Here is a 25440-nt window from a genome sequence, read left to right on the forward strand (position 1 = left end):
GCTGGCACCTTAGCCACTTGAGCCCCAGGCACCGAGCCTGTACTTCCGGTCTTAGCTGCATAGTTTAGCCAATAGCAGAAACTAGCCTGGAACTGTGGTGACTGGTCCTCTTTTTCAGGATTTTGTGAGTGAGCCTCTTGAGTTTAGGGAGGGAAGCTGGGTGAAGACTTACGCAGTGCCAGATTCCATAATGCTTACTGTTCCTCAGCAAGTTCCCAGGAAACTGATGATGTGGAGTACATTCTGATACTAAGTTACTGCTGTTAGCCTAGAAGAAATTTGTTTCTAAGACTTTTATCAGACCAATAGTTCCCAGTGTTTTCTTTCCAACTCCCTACCTTGTTAACCATCTTAAGTTTGACATCCTTTTTTACTTGTGAGACTTACAGAAACTGTAATAAATTCAGGCTGTTAATTCAACTCCCAAATTCAACTGTTTAGCCAAGAAATATTTTTTGGATAAAATTTTATCTAGAAAGTCAGTGGAGTTGGTCCTTATGTTAATTAATTGTGAGGATTAAATGCATTTTTGTGTACAAGGGGAAAAAGTTATTTTTGTTGTTGTTGTTTGTTTGTTTGCATTTTATTTTATTTTATTTTATTTTTTGCGGTTTTTGGCCAGGGCAGGGTTTGAACCCATCACCTCCAGCATATGGGGCTGGTGCTCTACTAGTTGAGCCACAGGCGCCACCCCCAAGGGGAAAAAGTTTTGAAGCCTTACAGTTATTATGAGCTGAGATAATAGCTTTTAAAAAGAACATTGATTTGACTGTGAAAAATAAGTCCTTCGAACGCTTGTCCTGCTGGCCTAATTCTCAGTTCTCTTATGTTGAAAATCATTTGTTTTCAGTAGCTACTTAGGTTACATGCATTGGTCTAGATTAGTACCCAGGTGAGTGTGCCAGCAAGAATGAATAGGTAAATGGCTTCTCTTTATTTATATTTTGTAAGGTCTGCTATATTCAATTCTGTGCTAAAGGTCAACAGAAAAGTAGGTCAGGGAATCACTTAAAGAAGTAACAGGACTAGCTAGGCATTATGGCAAGCGCCTGTAGTCCCATTTGGGAGGCTGAGGCAAGAGAATCGCCTAAGCCCAAGAGCTGGAGGTTGCTGTAAGTTGTGACACTACAGCACTCTACTGAGGGTGACAAAGTGAGACTCTGTCTCTTAAAAAAAAAAAAAAAAAAAGAAGTAACAGGTACCTTTGTAAAATGGTCTTAAATAGAATAAGAGTTTAAGCCTTATATATGTTTATGTGGATTAAAATTAAAAAGCTGGTTTGGGCTGGGTGTGGTGGTTCACACCTTATAATCCTATAATTTGGAAGGCTGGGGCAGGAGGATTCCTTCAGGCTAAGAGTACGAGACTAGCCTGGACAACATAGCACGACCCCAGATCAGGGGTCCTCAAACTTTTTAAACAGGGGGCCAGTTCACTGTCCCTCAGACTGTTGGAGGGCTGGACTGCAGGCCCCAGGACGAGTTGGTTGCTAAGCAGGACATGCAGCAGCGGCAAAAACACCTGGCCGGCCGGATAAATGTCCTAGGCGGGCTGCATGTAGCCCGTGGGCTGTAGTTTGAGGATGCCTGCTGTATGAAAAAAAAAAATACAAAATAATTTGACCATGTGTGGTGGCATGTACCTGTAGGTCCAGCCACTCAAGAGACTGAGGCAAAAGGATTGGTTGAACTTAAAAGTTTGAGCTTATAGTGAGCTATGATGATGCCTATGCAGTCTAGCCCAGGCAACAGAGCAAGACCAGGTTTCCAAAAAAAAAAAAAAAAAGGAAAGAAATTAAGTGGGTGCAGTAGTGCACACCTGTAGTTCTACCTACTTGAGAGGCAGAGGCAGGAGAGGCTGAGGCAGGAGGATGGCTCAAGCCCAGGTGTTTGAGGCTGCAAGAGTTATCATTGCTCTACCATACTCCAGCCTGGGTGACAGAGCAGGACTCTTACCTCTCTCTTTTTTTAAAATTATGTTGATGTTATACTGGGAAGGTATGTTAAAGTATATTTACATATAAGAATTTTTTAAAACTTCCCTGCCCTTCATGTTTTTGTGGCATTTTCTACCCATCCCATATTGGTTTACAAGAAAAATCTTCCCTAAGTCCAGATTCTCTACATCTTTTCTCTTTAGTTTTCTTTAAGTGTTATTATTCAGTGTTATTTATGTCAAGAGCTGCCTCTTAAGAAGGAAAACTGGATTTTTTAAGTGAAAGGTGAGCACTTAAGAAAAATGGGTTCCTTTCCAATGTTAATCTGCCCCTTTTCACCCCTTCACTCATTCACTGACCTCAGAGGAAGTGAGAGGAAAGGAATGAAATGGTACAGATTGACAGAGTTTTCATCCAACAAGTTATACTGGTGTATATAGGAGTGGAGCCATTTACAGACTCTTGCATATGTTAGATAATTATACTTTTGGAGACCCTAGGCCACATAATATCAACCTTATTAAAAAAGTACATCAAATTCATTAAACTTTTTTGCTATGCAAGAAATTGAAAAGATCATTATAATTTTGCCTTTGAAATCCTTTGGTTAGATATTATTTTATTTATTTATTTATTGAGACAGTCTCACTTTTCTGACCAGGATAAAGTGCCATGGTGTTGACTTAGTTTACAACCTCAAACTCCTGGATTCAAGCGATCCTCCTGCCTCAACCTCCTGAGTAGCTGGGACTATAGACATCCATCAAAATGTCTAATTTTTTCATTTTTAGTAGAGATAAGGTGTTTTTTTTTTTCTTTCTTTCTTTCTTTTTTTTTTTTTGAGATAGGGTCTTTGTCAGCCTTGGTAGAGTGCTGTAATATCATAGCTCACAGCAACCTCAAACTTTTGGGCTCGAGATCCTCTTGCCTCAGCCCTCTGAGTAGCTGGGAGTACAGGTACCCACCACAACACCCGGCTATTTTTAGAGATGAAGTGTTGCTGTTGCTCACGTAATCCTCAACTCCTGAGCTCAAGCAGTCCACCCACCTCAGCCTCCCAGAGTACTGGGATTACAGGTGTGAGCCACTGCACTTGGCCTAGAGATGGGGTCTTGTTCTTGTTCGGTCTGGTCTCAAACTCCTGAGCTCAAAGGATCTTCCTATCTCCTAGAGTGCTAGGATTATAGGTGTGAGCCACTGCATCCAGCCTATGTATAATTTCTTAATCATGATGAATACTTAATCCTAGGAAAATTATGCTAAAATACGGCATGTTTTAAAATAATAAAGTCTATATTTAATGACTGAAGTTTTATAATTTTTTGTCGCATTTCATAGATAATTTATAAAGTTGGCAACATTTATTGTCATAATTTGGAACCACTTATTTCTTTCTCAATTTTAAATATCAAACCTTTATAAAGGTCTCTAGAAAGCTTGTATCTCAATATGAAATAACCTGTGAAAGGGCTGGGATGAGGTTAGTCAGCTAGTAGCAAAGGTGCTGGATTTGTGGGTGGGAATTGGGAGGATAAGATGGTTATTCAAATCTGTATGGCTTTTTCTGTCATAGGTTAGCACTAGGAAAATGGTTTTAGGGAAAGCCTGATTTTTGGAATGAAGCAGCTTTAATTGGTATTTAGTATGGTAGCATAATGGAGCAGCAGTTCTGAAACTCTTTGGTGTCAAGACCTCTTCTTTATAGTCTTAAATTATTGAGGCCCTTTCCCCTAAGAGGGGTTGTTTATGTGGGATATGTCTATGTTAATAATATTAGAAATTAAAACTTAGAAACCTTAAAAGTTCTTGTAACTTGATTTAAAAATTACAGTCACAAAGCTGTTTCTTTTTAAATCACCTTTACAGAAATAGGTCTAATTTATAATGTAAGACAGAATAAATAAGAAACATTGGTTCAACTTGGGAAATTCAGATCTTAAGCTTACTTTATCTTAAAAAATGTTTTAAAGCTCTGCTGTGGAAATTTCACATGTGAGTAAGTAGACGTAATGGTATAGTGAACTCCCTCTTACCCAGTTTCATTAGTGGTCACTTCATGGACAGTCCTCTTTCCTTTATGCCCTACATACTTCTGAAACTGTCCCCCTCAGAATATTTCAAAACAAATTTCAGACAACATATTTTCTCATCCAAAGATAATTAACATAAAGAATGGCATTGTTTAACACTTTACATCTCTTTAATGCTTGGCTTAATAGATGATGGTTGAATTCTTATATCTACTTTTGCATCCAGTCTGTTAACAATGCTTTGTTTGAAATATAAAGAAAATACGGCTTCATGTGGATACGTAGTTAGAAAAGGAAAGGATATTTTAAGTTTTCCCAGGTAATTGTTTCTATTCTTCTTTAATAGTATACCAAAACTTGACCAGGGTTAGTTCCTTTAAGGTTAGTTGCAGTATGGTATCTGAAACCATTATCAGTGAACTTTTTTTATTATGTTACATTAAAGCCACTAGTTTTTCTTAACAGTTTGGATGGATCTTTTATCTATTTGTGATTTTGTAATGTTGTACATTGGTTACTAGGAAATTAATAGGTTCATTGAATAATGTAAATCTTCCAAATTTTGACATATTTCATTATATAATATTTTAAAATCAAGATTTAATAACATCACTATCACTTTTGTCATGAAAGTCCTAACTCTTGGGCAACTATCAAGTTCATGGTGGGAGATGACAATTGACAGTTCTAATTTTTAAATAAAAACTGTATCATTGGCAGCTAACATTATTCTTTGGAGAAAAGGTCTGCTAGATGCTTTAGTCTAAGTTACCATAGTTTGTTCATTAATTATTCTTTCAACTAAAAGTGGTATTTAATGTAAAAGTGGCTAGTTGAGCTCTAATTGATGCATTTGCACAAGTGCTTTACCTTGAGATAACCATAATACTTCATTATGTAGCAGACGTGTTTTACTTGTATTTCCTATGTAAAAATGACGTCTACTTATTAAGTGAGTCAAGATTTAATAAAAATTATAGGCTTGGTGCCCGTAGTACAGTGGTTACGGTGCCAGCCACATACACTGAGGCTGGCAGGTTCAAACCCAGCTCAGGCCAGCTAAACAACGACAACAGCAACAAAAAATAGCTGGTATTGTGGTGGGTGCCTGTAGTCCCAGCTACTTGGGAGGCTGAGGCAAGAGAATCTTTTAAGCCCAAGAGTTTGAGGTTGCTATGAGCTGTGATGCCATAGTACTCTTTTGAGGGTGACGTAGTGAGACTCTGTCTCAAAAATAAAATAAAAATTTTTCCTGTCTCCAGGTCATTATTAGTGAAATGGGTGCCACTGTCTAGATTGTGCTAAAGTGTCAACAGTTTTACACATCTATTTTGTTTGTACTGTTAGTACAAATATCAATATGCTTTTTATATTATTATGAAAGTGGTTTTGACCTCACAGAGCCCCTATAGAGTGTCTCAGATTCTGTGGATTTCTTTTGAGAACTACTCTACTACAGTATTACCATTTTATGATTATAGTTGCTGTTAGGTAAACTATAAGTGTTGTTTATAGGTATGTTTTTTTCCCTCTCTTTGGGGAGGAGTTACAGAATTATTGGAATTATTGTGGTAAATCGCATATACAGAAATGATTAGTAACTGGTGGTTGTAATTCTTAGTGCTGTCAGTTGAATGTGATACGACTTTTGCTCTTTCAGAAATTGCTGTGTAAACAGATGCCATTATCATTTATAGTCAGGCTTTTTAATAGATGGAATTTCTCTTATGTCTTTCTCTATCATAAGAATTCATAATGTCAAAAACTATAAATTATAATTCAGGTGCCATGTAGATGAGAATTTATTGCTGTTTCTTTTGAAATCACCTTTACAGAAATAGGTCTAATTTATAATGTAAGACAGAGTAAATAAGAAACAGTGGTTCCACTTGGGAAATTCAGATCTTAAGCTTACTTTATCTTAAAAAAATTTTTAAAGCTCTGCTTGGAAATTTCACATGTGAGCAAGTAGACATAATGGTATAGTGAACTCCCTCTTACCCAGTTTCATTAGTGGTCACTTCATGGACAATCTTGTCCTTTATGCCCTACATACTTCCTGAAACTGCCCCCCTCAAATTATTTTGAAATAAATTTCAGACATTTATTGAAATAAGTTTCAGACAGGTCAGCAAGCACTGTGTCTTGGTTTCTCTTGAAAGTAACATACTGACTTCCTGTTAGTGCCTAATAGAAATGTTCTAACCTCTGACATTTTTTTTGCATCAGCGAATTTATTCTGAGACTAGAATCATGTACTATAATTGATGGAACACTTTTTGGGATGAGTATTTTTTCCTTGAGCTTTTCTGCCTGTTCACTCTTGTGTTTGGACTCTCTTTGTGATTATGCTAGTAGATATGGCAGAAAAACCAAATATGGGTGACTGGAAGCTTTGAATTTATTTTAAGGTTTTGAACTTTTCCAGGATGAAGAGACTCGGCACAGCATTGAATGCATCCAGGCCAATCAGATCTTTCCCAGGAAGCAGCTGATCCGGGAGGATGAGAATCTTCAGGTAATTATAGGTCACTTTTGACTGTAAAGTATTTTTCATGATAGTAACTATGTAGTGAATCTAATGGATTGAAGTGATAAACTATATAATGTACATTTTCCTAAATAATATGTGTAGGAAAATGCAAGCTGGAAAATAGCTCACATTTTAGCAAGGTTTATTTCCTGAGAATTTACTGTTTAAGATGATTTTTCTGTGTCATTGCTTTAGTAGTCTAGAATTTAAAGGATTAGGTGTATTTGAATTTGGTGGGTATTTGGATTCTTTACCTACTAATATACTGTATTTTCAAGTTGGGTGGCAGAGGATTTACACTCCATTCACCTCACCTATGTTTGAAGACTTTGCTTTATGGGTTTGGAACTCTGAAGGGTTTTTTCTTTCATTTTGAAGGTCCCTTTCCTTGAACTTCATGGAGAGAGCACAGAGTATGTGGGTCGTGCTGAAGATGCCATCATTGCCCTTTCTAATTACAGACTTCACATCAAGTTCAAGGAGTCTCTTGTTAATGTAAGTGATTACCAAAACTCCTTCTAAGGCAGATGGAAAAAGAAAGTAAAAAACTTGTTAATGCTCTTGAAGAAGGGTGAGTCACACAGAGTTAGTGCGAAAACATTGTGTGGTGTGCTTTACTCCAACTTAAACTGGCACTCAGGGGACACTACATTAGCGAGAACTTTTATGCTTGATTTTAAAAAAAGGTATATGTAGTTGTCAGCTGAAGTGTCCATTGTTTAGTTAACACTGAATGATTTGCATTAGATAATGCTATATCATTATGCTTTATAAAGATATAAAAAAGGTGAACAGGCTTTTACTTAATCTTTAGTAGTTACCAGCTGCCTCAGTTGGGATAATTTCCTGGACCTTAATGTCAAATGATGAGATGTACTTTGAGCTCACTGCAGATTCATTATAGGATGAAGTTACTCTAATGGCTCCTTACTGGTGTAACTATAGATGTTAAGTACAATGTTTATTTGCACAATGGACTGTATATTATGAAAGAAAAGGAAGACTCTCAATTCTCAAAAGTGCATTTGCCCTTTTGCAGTTATGAGGGTCCTGTTAGGGAACTAGTTCTTCCAATGCACTGTTATCATGAGTAGTCTTAAATGAAACCCACAAAGGCCTCAATGTTCATACTTCCCTTAAATGAACACCTTCTTCTTTATTTACTTGTCAGTATTGTGGCTTTCTGTATGTTGGTTTTATCATAGAGAAGTGTATTATGAAACTTTATAATAGCTCAGGACTGTAAGTCCATTCAGATCATACGTTTTGGGTTTACTTTGGGATTCTTTGAAACTTGTTCATTTTACTCAGCAATCCAAATGTTACCCATCTCTCAGTTACATTTGTTCATTTGTTAAATGACCCAGTGTTTGTCATTTTCTTTATAATTGGTATTTACTGTTTATTCTTTGTAGTTAAACATTTATGTCCAGGAATAATTTTGGCCTTCTGGTTTCTAGATTTGGGCTATGGTTATAGCTTTTATGTCAGTTTTTTGCCCATTAGCTGAAAGTACATACCATATTTATCAAGGAAAGAGGCAATGCTGTTGTTTCATACTATGAGCACTCTGTTTGGAATGGTCCATTTAGATCTGAGTGGTTGTGATAGGGAAGTGAAAGGTTGGAACTTCCTATGAAGTCCTAGCAAACAAAAATTCCCTGCCAGTTATGTAGAAGTAATGATAGTAATGATTAGTAGAACTTCCCACTTTAATTAATTGTGTTCTTTCAATGTTTAAATGGTTAGAATCAATGAAATTATAATTAAACTATATGTGGGAATGGTAGAGTTTCATATCATTGCACTTTAAAATATCATTCCTATTTATCAGCTTATTAGTAGAAGACCAAGTATTTCAGAGACTGTTTTTTAGATCTGTATGGGAATAGGGTCTATTGGAAAGAAAGCATGGAACTGATGATGTCATTCAACAGTTTCGAAAGCTGTTCAGTGTTCCTTACTACTTCAATGAATGAGATCAGATTACTGGGGGTGTGATGTAAGGCTGTTTGTGATCTTTGGCTCCTGCTAGCTTTTCTGTCTGCTTCCCTCCTTTCCCCCTTTCTCTTTGTACTTGTAAAACCAGCCTCCTTGTACTATTCAGTCATACCTCATACCTCTGCATTCTCTCTTCTCTCCTGCCTAGGGAACTTCTCTTCAACTCTGCCAAAACTCAGTCCAAGTGACAATTTCTTCTGTGGAGCCTTTCTTAGTCTCTGTTCCTTCTCTGATAGTTAATTATCCTCCCCTGGCCTCTTCTATATCTTGAACAGAATTTTACAACATTTATCAGATATGTTGTAATTTTTGGTTATTTTTGAATTCAGGATCTAACATGTCTCCTGCTGCCATGATATTCAGTAAATGTTACATGAATTGAAGTTAATATGAGTTTGAAGTGTTTGTTAGACCATTCCCCCCTTTTAGATTGGAAGCTCATATTAAAATAGTATACTGTATTTCTGTGTGCATAGACTTGTGTCATCATTATCTCTGAGGGTAACTGAGGTTTTGTTTACTGGAATTATTAGTCCCCCATTGTGACTGAGATACAGTGCTTAAGGAAGCTTACCATTGTTCTTTATTTTTCAGATAAGGAATTAAATAAAAAAATTTTCCCTATTACTTAGCATTATAACCCTCTAAGGCATAGAGCCTGCATGTCACTTAAAAAGCCCAAGATAATGGGTTTCCACAGAAAAATGATTGTGCAAAAGTATTTTGGCATTGGGGACTTTCACCATTTCAAGTTGAGAGAGACTGGAACTTCTCCATACAAATAAATTAATTTCATCACAGTGGTGAGGCTCCTGAAACCTGGGGTTACTGCAAGAAACAGTGGTCCCTCCTGTATTGGGTCCTGGATAGAGACGAGAGAGTTGGTAGGTGTGATGTCGTTCCCTCTTTCTTTCCTTCCCCTTATCTTTCCTTAGTAGATAGTATTTCAATAAAATGTGAGATCAAGAGACCCCCTTTAAAGGTTATTACATCTAAATCAAATACATTTAATCCATCAGAGCCCAAATGTGCCAGTATATGTTGTAGTCCATGCTCCAATTTGCATGGGCTACAACATATAGAGAATGACTTACCATCAAGTTTTAAATAGCTACCCAACACCATATATTCTTTTAATTTCACAGCACATTTAGTAAAATGTGTTTGTAGATTTTAATGTCATAAACATTGTAACTTTAATCCACAAATATTCACGGAATATTAAGTTTCAATTCTTGGAGTAAAGAATCTCTACAGTAGAGTTTATGTATAGCATTTAAAGTAGTATGAATTGCTCCTGTTCTGTGTTTTCCACAAACTATACTTTTACATATTTATGGGCATATTTGTTTGAAGCTTATATAATTTATAAAGTGTTGAAGTGGAATTCATCAAAGTTTAAAACAATTTTTTTTTTTTTTATGTAATTCAATAGACTGCTTCTCAATCTGCTGCTTCTGAAATCCCAGTAAGTAGCATGAGAGTCCTAGAATGGTTGCTGCACCTATGCTTGGAGCAGATTGGTTTTGAGTGTCAGATGCTCACCTTGCAAATCAGCAGAATGTATCTTCTCTGCATGAGTCCCTTTACTCTTACCAAAGTTCTAGTGGTACACTATGGTGAGAATAATTTATGGAGTAGAGAATAAAGGCCCACAGTTTATATATAAGCAGACAGAATTGTGACCTTCAAAAAATGTAGACCAAGTTTAAACCAGAAATAATTTGTAAAGTCAACATTAGTATTTAAGAGAGCAATAAAACTTCTATTTCCAGACTGGTTTATCAGTGCTTCTTAGGAAAAACGTAGAAGTGTTGCAGCTAAAACACCTTTCCTTAGCATTTCTTCACGTTTTCCCATTGTTCTACTATAGTATAGTAATCATCTTTGTTCCCTGTACACCAGAATGAAGTTATTAACACTTAACTATACTTTGGCCTAGCACTCTTACACCAGTGGAGGCCTCTGAAACCAATACTGGGGACTTGTAAATGTCAAAGGTGACCAGTAAAGAGTTTGGATCTTTAAACTATGACAGTCTTCTTCCTCTGATTAGAGGAGTTATACAGTTTATTATAGATTTTAGATTTAGACCCATCACTTTATTTTTACTTTTACTGCAATTTTTACTTTAGGTATGTATATTCCCATTCAGGCTATAAAAAGGTGTTTGTTTTAAAAGGGTAGCAGTTATCCCACTTTTAAATTCTGGTGCTCAAAAGTAAAGCACTTGCATGCATCTGCCCTAAATATAGTAAGGTGTAATGATACCAGATCCCTCTGGAATGTGACAGTACTGTGGATGTTTAATACCTGTGCATGTCTGTTAAAGTTTTTAACTGCTGTTCTGTGTTTTTGGATTGATGCACTTAAGGGTTTTAGTGCCCATGATATAACTTTTGGCCTTTTGAGGAATTGTTTAATAGCACTGAATGTGTTTGATGCCTTGTTTGAGCATGGTATGGTATAATTAAGAAAAGCATTGTAAAGGGAAATAGAATTACTAGCAGGTAGAAGATGGAGGAAAGGAGCAAAAAGAAAATGAGTTGCTAAGAGACATTGAATTGGTGGGCTAGAGAGGATTTGAAAGTGATTTCAACAAATGGAATTTGTTCTTCTACAAATGGAATTGCCTCTAAGGAGTCTTAGTTTAAATTTTGTTTTCCTCTTGAAGATCCCTGGTGGAGAGGCCACTTATTTGTGGAAGAAAAAATAAAATAGAGCTCATATAGAAGAGAAGGACAATCATAGATGAAGAAAATCTGGTTCTGACTTTGCTGCTATACCAGCTATAGCGTAGTTTAACTTTCCTGGGCTACAAAATGGAGTGGCTCTTGAATCTATAATTTTTGCCTATGCGGTTAATTATGCGGGTATGTTTAGTTATAGAAGTAGTAAGAGATTGTTCTCATATGAGGCCTGACAATTAAGTCCATGAACTCATCCTAGAAAAACTGCTGCATACCTCATTGCTGGCTACACTACTATCACCTTTCAAGTGCTTGCTTTGGGAAGCTATGCATGGATACCAGTGTCTAGTCCAGCCTTCAAAGCAATTTGGGGATTCTGTTTCTGGAATGGCCATCAAAGTTGTCATATGAGGGCAGATAGTTAAGTTCATGAATTTGCCACCATGCGTTTACTTTAGCAGCACTGTATAAACGACTCGGTAAGATTTTGTAACCTTAGTATATCAGTGTTTCACAGCTGTGTTCACGTCAATGTGTGATGGTATCTTGCTGAATGGTGTTTGTTGTTCTGTATTTTTGTGTGCTGTATGATGACCTCTCTGATGGTCATCCCTGAAAGAGTTCTACAATTGCTTTGAAGGGTATATAGGCACTGGCATTGGTGCATAGCTTCCCAGGAGGCATACTTTGAAAGTGACCATGGTGATATTCAGCAATGATGTATGTAACACTTTTCCTAGGTTGAATTCATGAAACTTAATTGTCATACCACATATGTGAGGAGAGTTGAGAAACGTAAAGTAATAGAGTGGGCCTTGAAAAAGTGGAGAAATTGTAAGTTTTGGTTGGATGTATGGAAAAAAACCCCAGCAGTTCTGCCTTTTTAGAAGAGGAGGCTATTTGTGGAGGAAGTACTAAAGGGAAACACTGGGGTAGAAAGAAGTCAAAAGAGATATGCATTTAATAAAAGGTCACTGTTTCTCTTTTGTATGTCCTTATTCTTGCTGCATATTAAATTTCCCTGCATGTGACATTTTGCATGAAGATTAAAATCTCTTCATATTTGTGACTTGCATACATGTGGTTGTTTTTGGTAACTTGCCAGTAGTAGCTACAATCTGATTTGAATGTATAGAACTAACATTTTATTCTTCTTCAAATTTGCAATGTTGAAATACATGAAAATTCACATTCTGAATTCATTTTATGAAGCAAAGACAGTAGAACCTTGTTGGTAAGTTGGCCAGCAAGGAACTGTAACAAACTGGTCAACATATGGAGTTGGTCAACATATAAGGAACTAGGCCTACTTTACTGATACATGTGGTGCACGTCCAGATTATGAAAAATCAGGTCAATTTAAGGAGGTGGTCAGCTATGGAGATTCCACTGTGTTTCGCATGATCTGAGGTATTTTATTATTAAATTTGGGGATAGGCCCATGGGCCCTGGTTCAGTCGTAGGGATTTAAAACTTACCTATTCTTTGAGGTAAAGTAGCATAGGCCAGTCTGTTCCCCCAGCTCTGCTGATAGAATTAGCTGATTTTCACGTTTTCTAGCTATAAGAAAAGGCTGTTGATACAGGTAATTTCTGGGAGAGCAACCTCTCCATGTGGATTTGTAAATTAGCTTACTCTCACAGTATTGCAGGCCCTTCTCAGGCCCTGTGCCTGAGATTTCTTAAGTTGTGATCATGCAAGGTTCAGAAAGCAGAGGCTGGTAGAATACAGGAAGGTTGAAGGTTCACCCAAAGAAGGTGACAAAAATTTAATTGGTAACATTTTAGAAAACTGAGACCTCGGACTCAGGATTAACCCTTAATTGCTAGTCTGGAAGTCACTTTGTTGGGAGTAGAGGGGATAAGACAGTTAAGGGAGTATATTTTAAAAAGTGATAATGTGAGAATCTGTTATAGGGGCAATCAAAGGACTGGCCTGAGGACAAATCAGTGCTATTTTCTAATCTCTGTCATCTTAATCTCTGCATTTTTCCTTTATAATTTATCTCTACTGATACTGGTTTGGGTTTTTATTTTTTTCCTTCTTAGATGTACAGGTCTTGGAAGATTTCTTAGCCATATCAGCTATAGTTCTTCATAGCACTTTGGGGTTTAAGACTTAAACAGAAACAGCAGGCCAAAGCTCCTTTTTTCACAGGCCACAGCTGTGCAAGATTTCTTAGTCTTTCTCTTACTCTCAGTTCTATTACATTTGTAAGGGAATTTTTATAGATTATAGAGGCTTAGAAGCAAGAAGACTTCAGTCCTGAAGTAGAAACTCCCAACTGATTATCTGAGTAAAATTATTTTGCTTTCTTCTCTTCTTTAATCTCTGCCCCAATTTCTTTGTCCTGGACTTTCAGCATTGGGCTTCTTTTTTTTTTTTAAATTTTTTTATTAAATCGTGACTGTGTACATTAATGCATTTATGGAGTAACTTGTGCTGAATTGATAAACAGTGTGGAATGCTTACATTGAACTGATTAACGTAACCATCACCTCGCTTGCTTATTTGTTGTGGTAAGACATTTATACTCTATTCTTCATAGTTTTGAAATGTACCATTGTATTATCCACCTTAGGAGAGTTCTGATCTCTGTACTTTTGTTCTTGAGAGTTCTTTGCTGACACTGGCATGTGCATGGTAGAGCAGGATTTTTAGGAAGCCTGTTCCTAAAACTGGCTCAACTAATAGGAAGGCCACTCTATGCAGGCAGCACTGGCTCATTTTTGTCTGTATTTAAGGAGATTGCCTTCCTTTTCTCATGCTAAACACAGATTGTTGGAATGTTACTTGCAACTTTCAGAGGCATATCTTGGCTGGGCATGAAGTTGGTAATGAGATACAGTGTAAGAAACAAATGACTCATGGGTGGCACTCTTAGCTTAGTGAGTAGGGTGCTGGCCACATAGATTCAGGCTGTCAGGTTTGAATCTGGCCTGGGCCAGCTAAACAATGACAACTGCAAAAAAAAAGTAGCCGGGCGTTGTGGTGGGCGCCTGTAATTCCAGCTACTTGGGAGGCTGAGACAAGAGAATCGCTTAAGCTTAAGAGTTTGAGGTTGCTGTGAGCTGTGATGTCGAAGCACTCTACAGAGAGTGACATAGATTCTGTCTCAAAAAAAAAAGAAAAAAAGAGAGAGATAAATGACTCTCCCCATTTTCAAGGAATGAAAAAGTAGCCATTACTGTTCTACAAGGCTCTTTTGAAGGTCTTGCAATTGAGTTTTGAAGTCAGGGGTTAAAACAGGATGATTTGAGGGACAGGAGGAGGATGCTTATTACCTTGAGGATTTGGCACCTCGTCCAGATGCTTCCCTGCTACTCATCTCCCTTCTCCCTATCCACTGTGGTACATAATCCTGTATTTAGTGGAGTCTGCTGACCAATTGGCAGGAGGGGGGGAACCATTCTAGCTTGTTCAGACCTTAGGCCCCACTTGGTAAACAGGTTTCCTAAGTGGTCTGTGGAAGCAAGTCCCACAGCTGTTTTAAGATCTTTGATCATACTATGGCCTTCTCCCTCCTCTTTGATACCTGTGGGTCTATTCTACCAAGCAAATAGCCTGACCAGCAGCTACTGTCCTGTCATCTTTTCTGTGCAGCCTAAAGGCAGTTTAGACTTCCATCCTTTTTCATGAGCCTCCTTTGATAACACTAACCAGTCTATAAGTCCACTCTGTCATTTGGGGCAAACAACAGATATAGTTCAACTTGCATTTTGATCCATAGTTCTTTTCAATAAGCAAGACAGGATTGCCATTCTGGTTCCCTTCAGCTTCTTTGTCATTGCAAATCATAGCCAGCAATAGCATCTATAGTGCTCTGATCTTGTGAATTTGCCACCTGAAAGATAAATTCCTTTCTTCCTCCAGAGGTGATTCTGACTGCCTCTTTGTTCATTGTCTTCATGGCAAGACATGACTTGAGACACCGTTGATTTAGAGGAAGGCCTCTGAATAAAAGGAAGCTTTAATTCACTCTGTAGTAAATCACTTGAGTGCTATTGATCCAGATAAGTTTGCTTCTTCTGTAGAGCTTTCTAATCAGTCTTGTTGGGCACATTGAAGAACTGCAGGGTGAATGTCTTTTTAACTAAGGGGACATCATCTTTTTTAATTACAGGTTCCATTACAGCTTATAGAAAGTGTTGAATGCCGAGATATATTTCAGCTTCACTTGACTTGCAAAGACTGCAAAGTTATCAGGTACGTGGTACGCTTATGCTTCTGTTTAGTGTGGAAAATATTTTTGAAAGAATGGATCTCTGGTTTGGTAAGTTAGCAAAACTCCTTTTGAGAGTCAGCCTTGTTAGGAATATTTTCTGAGTAGTCAGTACCTACAGTATTTTATCTTCATTAAGTTTATTGTGGTGAAACCTGTTTTTTTGTTTTTTATTTGGAAATTTAAATTTACAAAAGTACAAAAATAAAAATAGTACAAAGAACATCAATATACCATTTATCCAGATTCATGTGTTATTAACACTTTACTGTCACTGGCTTTACCATTTGCAGAGGCATGCATGTGTATATGTGTATGTGAGAGATTCTTTTCCTGAACAATTTGAGAATAAGTTTTACATAATCAAGCCTCTTAATCCCAAAATACTTTAGTGTGCTTTAAGAATAGGGATACACCTATTCCCCCTCCCTACTCCAGCACTGCTGGGCCTGCAAGTTTGTGTGGGGTCGCAGACACGGGTCTCTATTCTATAGGATGGGGTTTGTTAAAGTTGTTAAGAATAAGGCCTACTTTAAGAGATACCAAGTGAAATTTAGAAGACAACAAGAGGGTAAAACTGATTACTATGCTCAGAAACTCTTGGTGATACAGGATAAAAATAAGTACAGCACACCCAAATACAGAATGATAGTTCATGTGACTAACAGAGACATCATTTATCAGATTGCTTATGCCCATATAGAAGGGGATATGATAGTCTGCGCAGCTTATGCACATTAACTACCAAAATACGGTGTGAAGGTTGGCCTGACAAATTGTGGTGCAACATACTGTACTGGCCTACTGCTGGCCCTCAGGCTTCTCAATAGGTTTGGCATGGACAAGATCTCTGAAGGTCAAGTAGAGGTGACTGGTGATGAATACAATAGGGAAAGCGTTGATGGCCAGCCTGGTGCTTTTACATGTTATTTGGATGCAGGCCTGGCCAGCACTACCATTGGCAATAGGGGCCCTGAAGGGAGCTGTGGATGGGGGCTTGTCTATCCCTCACAGTACCAAACGATTCCCTGGTTATGATTCTGAAAGCAAGTAATTTAATGCTGAAGTACATCGGAAGCATATCATGGGACAGAATGTTGCAATTATATGCATTACCTAATGGAAGAAGATGAAGACGCTTACAAAGAAACAGTTCTCTCAATACATAAAGAACATCCCTCCAGACATGATGGAGGAGATGTATAAGAAAGTTCATGTGGCTATATGAGATGACCCAGTCTATGAGAAGAAACCCAAGAGAGAAGTTAAAAAGAAGAGATGAAACTGTCCCAAAATGTCCCTTGCCCAGAAGAGTAACTGGGTAGTTCAAAAGAAGGCAAGCTTCCTTAGAGCTCAGGAGCGAGCTGCTGAAAGCTAAACCAAACAGCAATTTTATGAGTATTTCCTGATTTAAAACAATAAACTTATTAGCCAAAAAAAAAAAAAAAATAGGGATACACACTTTCTTAAATAACCACAGTATCATTACCAACTTCACAATTTTACATTTATAATACTTTTATCCAATTTACTGTACAGGTTCCAGTTTTGTCATTGGAGCTAATAATGTCCCTTATAGTATTCTCTCTCACCACCTCACTCAGTATAGGATCCAGTCTAGGTCAGATATTAACATTTAGCTGCCATGATTCTATAGCATTCTTTAATATGGAACATTTTACATGTCCTTTCTTTGTGTTTTATGACATGCACATTTTGAACAATGCAGTCTGTTATTTTAATAGAATCATTTTTTTGTTAAATATTTCCCTAATTGAGCTTATGCATTCTCAGCTGGAATACTGTATATATGATGTATACTTTTCAGGGTATTGTATAACATCTGGAGGCTAACAGTGACCACTTATCCCTCAGTGGTGATACTGTGATTACTCCAGTCAAGGTATCACCTGATTTCTGTATAATTTCCATATTTTCTCCTTTGCAACTAATATTCTATGGGAGACATTTTGAGACAATGCAAATGTCCTACTTATCATAAAAATTTCTTTATAGGGTTAGCATCCATTGATGACTTTGTTTTTTGTTTTTTTTTTGAGACAGAGTCTCACTATGTTGCCTTGGGTAGAGTGCTGTTGTGTCATAGCTCACAGCAACCTCAGAGCCTTGGGCTTAAGCCATTCTCTGGCCTCAGTAGCTGGGACTACAGGCACCAGCCACGACGCCCGGCTACTTTTTTGTTGTTGCAATCGTCATTGTTTTTTTTAGCTGGCCCGGGTGGGGTTTGAACCTGCCAGCCCCACTGTGTGTATTTGGTGCCCTAGCCTCTGAGCTACATGCGCCAAGCCCCATTGATAATTTTTATCTGATCTAATTTTAACTATAATGGTGGCAAAATGGCCCGAAATACATTTTGAAATGTAATAGCTCTAGAAATTTCACATTCCACACGTTTTTACTTTATGCCTTTGGTCTGCTCTGGGGTACTGGTAAACGTTGCGTGTTGGCATATTTTTTTTTGTTGTTGTTAAGTCATATATACATAAATCATGAATACATTTATGCCTTTGTGGGATTCAGTGTATTGATTATTTGTACAAATTGGAGTACTTACATCCTACAAATTAACATAGCTTTCACCTCATTTACTTAATCAATGTTAAGACATTTGTGTTCAATACTTGGTAGATTTGACTTGTACCCTTGCAATATGTTCTATAGGTGTGGTCCCACCATGAATCCTCCCTCTATCAAACCACCCCCTCCCTTCCCATCCTCCTCCCCTTCTCTCCTTCATTCTGGGCTATAGTTGTGATACATCTCTCATATGAAAGTGTGAGTGATTATAAATTGGTTTTATAGTAGTACTGAGTACATTGGATATATTTTTTCCATTCCTGAGATGCTTTACTAAGAATATTTCCCAGTTCCATCCATGTAAACATAAAAGAGGTAAAGTCTCCACCTTTTTTAAGGCTGCATAGTATTCCATGGTATACATATACCACAATTTATTAATCCATTCATGGGTTGATGGGCACTTGGGCTTTTTCTAAGACTTGGCAATTAGCTGCAGTGAATTGAGCTATAGTGAACAATCTGGTGCATATATCTTTGTTGCCAAGTGATTTTTGGTCTTTTGGATATATACCTAGTAGGGGAATTGCAGGATCAAACAGTAGGTCTACATTTAGATTCCTGAGTGTTTGTTCTCCAAACTTCTTTCCAAGAGGAATGTACTAGCTTACATTCCCACCAGCAGTGTAAAATTGTTCCCTTTTCTCCACATCCATGCCAACATCTGTAGTTTTGGGATTTTGTTATGTGGGCTACTCTTACTGGAGTTAGATAATATCTCAAAGTGGTTTGGTTTGCATTTCTCTGATGATTAATGATGATGAGCATTTTTTCATGTGTCTGTGGACTGTGCACCTGTCTTGATCAGAGAAGCTTCTGTTCATGTCTCTTGCCCACAATGAAATGGGATCACTTGTTCTTTTCTTATTAATAAGTTTTGAGTTCTCTGTGGATTCTGGTTATTAGACCTTTGTCAGAAATATAACCTGCAAAAATCCTCTCCCATTCTGAGGGCAGTCTGCTTGCTTTACTTACCATGTTCTTGGTAGTCCAGAAGCTTTTTAGTTTGATCAGATCCCAGTAATGTTTGATCTGTGTGTTGGCATATTGATGAGCCACATTCATTGGGATGAGGGAGAGGTTTAAGTGACCCCTTGGTTTTAAAGGTAAGTATGTAAATTACTTTTCAGTCAGTGAGATTTGGCTTTTTATAGATATTGGCTACAACTCACAGTTTAAAAAGCTTGGTTATTACTCAGTTTTTAACAATTGCATTTGAAAAGGCAAAGTATTTAAATAAATTCTTAGGAAATCATTTGCATTGATTATTTTGACCTCCTATATATACTGAAAATCTCAAGTGATAATAGAATTATTTGGTTTTCTATGTGGTCACAGCCAAAAATTTCAGTATAATCTCGTATTTTAGACCTGATTTGTCCTAATTTCTAAATAGGCAGATAATGAGATTATTCCCTAACTAACTAAACAGTGCTGTGGCTTATTTTTTTAGCTTTGTTTAATGTATGTCATTATGAAAACAAAAGGATTTTTCTAAATTCCTTGAGAGGGACAACCATAAAACTTTAATGGAAGAAATAGAATGAAACCCCATTCATGAAAGAGAGTAATTACCATTTTTCTGTAATTGTCATTAATCTCAAGAGATTTCATTAGTCTATAAAATAGGCTTTCCATATGTTTCTTTTCAACATTTTACATCATTGGCTAAAACATGTTGAGCCCTTTTTTTATTGTAAATGATGACGAATTTGTGAATGACTGCCTCTGATGCTTTTATTTTTTTGCACGGTTTTTGCCAGGGCTGGGTTTGAACCTACAATTCTGGCATTTGGGGCCGGCACCCCACTCCTTTGAGCCACAGGTGCCGCCCCTCTGATGCTTTCTCGGTTGTAGTTCCCCCTGCACCATGAGTAGGCACACTGGAAATGGTTGCTTTTCTTATATTTCATTGTCAACTCTTACTACTTTTCTGGCTTTACAAAAGGTGTCAGTTTTCAACTTTTGAGCAGTGTCAAGAGTGGTTGAAGAGACTGAACAATGCGATCCGACCACCTGCTAAAATAGAAGATCTCTTCTCATTTGCATACCACGCTTGGTGCATGGAGGTCTATGCGAGTGAAAAAGAGCAACATGGAGATCTATGCAGACCAGGTAGGCCTTTCTAACATGTGCACGTGGCTAAGTGCTTTGCCAGCCTACTTATTGGAGGTACCTTTAACATAAAACAGGATATCTAAGCATTCGTGTATTCAATCAATGTATATTTTGTGGCATACCTAAGCATACCTAAGCTTAACAGAACATGTTTTCTGCCTTCCAAAGGGAAGAGAAGAACACTGGATTGACATCACAGTCTACTGACCCTAAGAACAACTATTAAGGGCTTCATGGTTGTTACAGAAGCCTAACAGTAGCCATGAGTTTTGTGTATATGTTTGGGAAGACTTCACATTAGAAGTGGTTTTGAAGGTTGAATGGGAGTTTTTTGATTACAGAGTGAGGAAAAGAACATTAGAGAAAATATCTTGAACAAAGGCATGGAGATATGAGGATTAGCTGTAGAATAGTGGAATGCAAAGTGGTTTCACTGTCTTAGAATTTTTAAGTCATAGATTACCTGTTGTCACCTTCTTTATTGTATAGTATAGATGAAGAAACAGAGGTCCAGAGAGGTCAAGTTCCTTCCTTAAGGACAGATCGAGATGTTGAGCCTGTTTTGGAACCTAGACATCCTGACTTCTCATATCATCTTTGTCCCATTCACTGTCTTTGTTTTGACGAAGTTTGTGTTATTTCTCTGCATGTTGTTTTCTGAAACTTCATGCTGCCATAAATAGACTTTTGCTGGTCTCACACTGACTCAGTGTGTCAAGCTTTAAGGTTTGAATTTCTAAGCAGTGAAAAGTCATGAGCCTCCCTCAAGTAAAGTTTACTCTTGAGACTTTTTCCTTTATACTGGACATTATCATCCTGACTCTTCAATCTTATAAGTTTGCTCTGGATCATTTTAAACATCTGAGGCTAATCAAGCTATTTTGTTCCCTGGTCCATTGGTAATTGAAGCTTTGGTTCAGATTCTTGTTGTGTTCCATTCAGATGCTTATAACAAACATAAGCATTGTCTTTTCTTTCTTTCTTTCTTTCTTTTTTTTTAAAGAAGCTTTGATATATACTTTTGTTTGACCCTCGTGACCTCATCAAATGGGCAGGATAGCTTGGTGTCTCTGTTTTGGGAGCCAAAGAAATGGAGACTCACACGTAAAGTTTGTTATCAAGACCCACTGACACAGCTAAGAGACTGAAACATGTGGGAGCAGTAGATACAGAGCTTGAAAAACAGAGGCTCCTGCCCTTCTGACCTCAGGGGAAACCTCCGAAATCAAACTTCTCACAACCCTGTCCAGGCCAGCAGAGTCCCAAGACAGCCATAAGAGACCAAACAAATCTTGAGAGTTTATGAGAATATGCTTAAATTGTCTCTTACTTCACACTCTTAACCATTGCATCCCTCTTTTTTTGTCTTTATTGAGATGCCATCACATTTTAAATTTGTTTTGGTTTGTTTATGACTCTTTTCAAGTTTGGGCTTTTGTCGTTTTAAGAAAAAGAGGTCTTGCCCTGTTAGTCAGCCTGGGGTGCAGTGATATGATCATAGCTCAATGCAGCACCAAATTCCTGGGTTTGTACAGTCCTCCTGCCTTACCTTCATGAGTAACTACGGGTGCCGGCCACCATGCCTGGCTAATTTTAAAATATTTTTATAGAAAAGAGTCTTACTGTATCACTCAAGCTGGTCTTGAACTCCTGACCTCAAGTGATCCTGCTGGCCTGGGTCTCCCAAAACCCTGGGATTATAGATGTGAGGCAAACACCCAGCTATTTTTTTTAAAGACAAAATTTACAGACAATGAAGTGTGCAAATCTTACATGTACATTTGCTAGTTTTTTAACCATTGCATCTTATTTTAGTCTCTACCATCTCTGAGGGTAATGAACTTGATGAGTGCATTGTGCTGTATTATGTTGTATAAGAACTTTGAGACCCCTAATTCCAGGATGCATTTCCTAATTTTGGGTTGCCAGCATTTAGTCAGCAAGGCTTGCTTTTTCCTATCCTATTCTCTTACAACCACAGACTGAAAAATTCTCATCTTTTTAAGAGGAATTTTCTATTTCCTTGATAATTTTAGTTGTTTCTTTTGGATTTCAGCCAAAAAATAAAATGGCTATTCCTAAGAGGTACCAATTCAGAACCTAAACTCTTATGTTTAATTATGGGTGGCTTCATCCTGAGGTAGAATAACTTTAGTCCTCAGGCCCTTCCTTTCCTCTTTCCTGATTATATCTGGTATTTTTTGGTCACCAGGACATAGAGATATTCACAGTGTCCTGTCTTTTTTTTGTAATGCACGGGGTGTGTTGGGGGAAAGTGTAAAGTACTGATCTAGGAATAAGAAAACCTGAATTCATACCTGTACTCAGTTATTTAAGTGGAGGAAGAGGGAAACACAGGGCAAGCCATTTTTCCTTTCTGTACTTCAGTTTCCTTTGTACTTCAAACTGGAACATTCATCTTCTTCCCACCCAAACTGACCTGGGTATTTGAAGATCATCTCTCTGTTAATGCACAGTTCATTCAGTAAATATTTGAGTACTGCTTCTGTGCCATGCTTGTGAAAACAGTTTGGAAATTATGAAACTCAAGGTAATGCTATCATAACTGATTTGTTAGAAATACTTTGAGTAAGGATTGCATTTTATTTCTCCCCAGTGTACATATCCATACTGAAGTTAACCTGCCACCACTCATGGAATCTTACGGTATTTCAGTGACTTGGTTGAGCATATATTAGATACAGTTTTTTCCTTTTCTGTATTTTCATTGTGGAGTACAGAAGAAAAGCTTGCTTTTAATTAAAAAATAAGGCTCGGCGCCTGTGGCTCAAGCGGCTAAGGCGCCAGCCACATAGACCTAAGGTGGCGTGTTCGAATCCCCAGCCCGGGCCCGCCAAACAACAATGATGGCTGCAACCAAAAAATGGCCAGGCGTTGTGGTGGGCGCCTGTAGTCCCAGCTACTTGGGAGGCTGAGGCAGGAGACTCGCTTGAGCCCAGGAGTTGGAGGTTGCTGTGAGTGTGATGCCATAGCACTCTACTGAGGGTGACAGAGTGAGACTCTGTCTCAAAACGAAAAACAAAACAAACTCCTTGTTCTCAAAGAATGTTATTTTGTCTCCACCCCAAATTGTTGGATGTTGGTGGTGGCTGTGGCATTCATTACTCACCAAATATGAGTGAGTATGCCAGACATCCACATTTTTACAAGTCATCTTTAGGGCGAGACAACACTTGATATTTCAAAGTCTTTTTATAATCTTCCCCAGTACATGAGATCACAAGGATAGACTTGTGAGGGATAGAAATCCTTTCTGCAGTTAAAATTCTTCTCTATCTAGCCTATTAAGTAGAATGCATCAGAGAAGAGAGAAATAGGGCAACTACATTATTGCCTTGGTATTCATATAAATCTTAGTTTCTAGCTGTTGAACCTGTCATAGCTAAGCTGGCCATACTGGCCACAGCACTATGTCTCAGTCACCTTTGGAAGAAGGACCAGCATTGCTGTTGGAACTCACCTGTGAAACCTGCAAAAGCCTATGCAAAACCCTTGACCCTGCTCTTAGCACCTTACACTCTAGGAATGGAGTAGACTTAACGCTAAAAGCTTTTCTTCCATGTCTTCAACTTCCTGCTCCTCATTGCTGCTGCCTTCTTGGTGATGGCTGTGTACTAAAGTCCTGTTAGGTTGGTCAATGCAGCTCTAGTTGGTAGTATCAAGCCTACTTCTGTGACCTCTCTTGTGAGAAACACTGAACAAACCTTGTTTACCCACAAATAGCTTATGACTCTGGGTCTTTTCACTGCTATGCAGCTGTGTACTTTCCTATCTTATGGGTTTCAGTAAAGCCCAGGAAGTGTGCATCTAGAGGACTTTTGAAATCTTTTTATATAGAAAAGAATAATTCCTTTTCCCATATTTGAAAATGTGGGAGGACCATTTCTCACCTTTCTGACTTTGGTATTGGTCTGCTACCTCACATGCGGGGTAAAAAGGCCTGCGCCTTCTATCCTAGGCTTTTAAGTTGTATGTAATTGTGGGCTTGAATACTCAGAATCAACTAGGGAGTTAGACTTTTTTGGAGGAAAATTTTTTAGACTACCAGTTGACACTGTGGGTATGATAGGGGTTCATTGCTTTAAAAAAAAAAGTTTTCATTTCCACTATTATGAGAATTGCTGGAATATACTTACAATGTTAAGAAATACTAGGAGTTGAAAAATGACAAATCCCCATTTGGGGATAAGGGAGGCAGACAAGAAATGGAAATATAATGCCAAACAAAAACCTTATGTACCCAATGTTTAAATACATTGGAACATTACAATGTATCTAATATTGAATCATTTGAGATGGAATGATGGAATGATCATCTCAGATGGAATTCTGAGATGGAAATAAGGAGAATCCAGCAATTGATATATTTGTATTCACTTTTCTGGCTACGTAAACATAAGTGAACATCTAATACAATTTTTTTCAAATTGCAGATTAATGTGAGAGTACAAATGATTCAGTTACATCGTTTGCATTTGTTAGGTAAAGTCCAAGTTACAGTTGTTCCCCTTCCCCAGAAGCTGTGCCATATACCCTTACATTGTGCCTGTTAGGTAAGAGCATACCAATCCCCTACCCTTCTCCCACTTGAGTTTGTGTTTTTCTCCTGCGTGGGTGTGTATTTGTTAGTCTGCTGGTTTCATATTAGTATTGAGTACATTGGATACTTACTTTTCCACTCTTGTCTAACACAGTTTTCAAAAGCTTATCGAACTACTCATGTATGTAAGATCTGCTCCTAGATGTTTTTCAAGTGGTGGCTTTCAAACAAGTTGTGATCCACTAGTGGGTCATGAAATCAAATTTTAGAGACCTGAAACAGAATAGAAAATTATTAAAATATGTCACATACGTAGTAAGAGTAGATATTGTTTTGTGAAACCTTTTTAAAAAATAAACATTGAGATGTAAAGCAGTTTTATTTTGGATTGTGGTTGTCATTTTCAAAGTTTACGAAGTCACTGCTTTAGAGGATACAAAGATAATTAAAACTCCTTGGTCTCAGGCTCACACCTGTAATCTTAGCACTCTAGGAGGCTGAGGCAGGTGGATTCCCTGAGCTTACCAGTTCAAGACCAGCCTAAGCAAGAGAAAGACCTTATCTCTAAAAATAGCTGGATGTGGTGGCAGGCACCTGTGGTCCGAGCTACTTGGGAGGCTGAGGAGAGAGGATCACTTGAGCTCAAGAGTTTGAGGTTGGGCTTGGCGCCTGTGGCTCAAGTGGCTAAGGCGCCAGCCACATACACCTAAGGTGGCAGGTTCGAATCCAGCCCGGGCCTGCCAAATAACAA

General features: G+C 37.9%; 1 protein-coding gene, 1 long non-coding RNA gene and 1 pseudogene across 7 annotated transcripts in view; 2 read left to right on the forward strand and 1 right to left on the reverse strand.

The window, feature by feature from the left end:
• The window catches only part of MTMR3 (myotubularin related protein 3), a 151554-nt gene that overhangs the window by 93333 nt on the left and 32781 nt on the right, over positions 1-25440 (forward strand). For all 3 annotated transcript variants that reach the window (XM_023513294.1, XM_023513295.1, XM_012805248.2), the window contains 4 exons: positions 6395-6484; positions 6878-6994; positions 15314-15396; positions 19959-20125. In XM_023513294.1, the coding sequence (XP_023369062.1) occupies positions 6395-6484; positions 6878-6994; positions 15314-15396; positions 19959-20125 (457 nt within the window). The remainder of the gene's footprint in view (positions 1-6394; positions 6485-6877; positions 6995-15313; positions 15397-19958; positions 20126-25440) is intronic.
• Positions 15604-17455, forward strand: LOC100951553 (annotated as a pseudogene).
• Positions 23214-25440, reverse strand: part of LOC105886999 — an 88645-nt gene continuing 86418 nt past the window's right edge. For all 4 annotated transcript variants that reach the window (XR_001161293.2, XR_002773434.1, XR_002773435.1 and 1 more), the window contains one exon: positions 23214-24962. This is a non-coding gene — a long non-coding RNA (uncharacterized LOC105886999). The remainder of the gene's footprint in view (positions 24963-25440) is intronic.

This window comes from Otolemur garnettii, unplaced genomic scaffold (genome assembly GCF_000181295.1).
Source record: "Otolemur garnettii isolate 467f Iridium unplaced genomic scaffold, OtoGar3 scaffold00038, whole genome shotgun sequence".
Classification (NCBI taxonomy): Eukaryota; Metazoa; Chordata; class Mammalia; order Primates; family Galagidae; genus Otolemur; species Otolemur garnettii.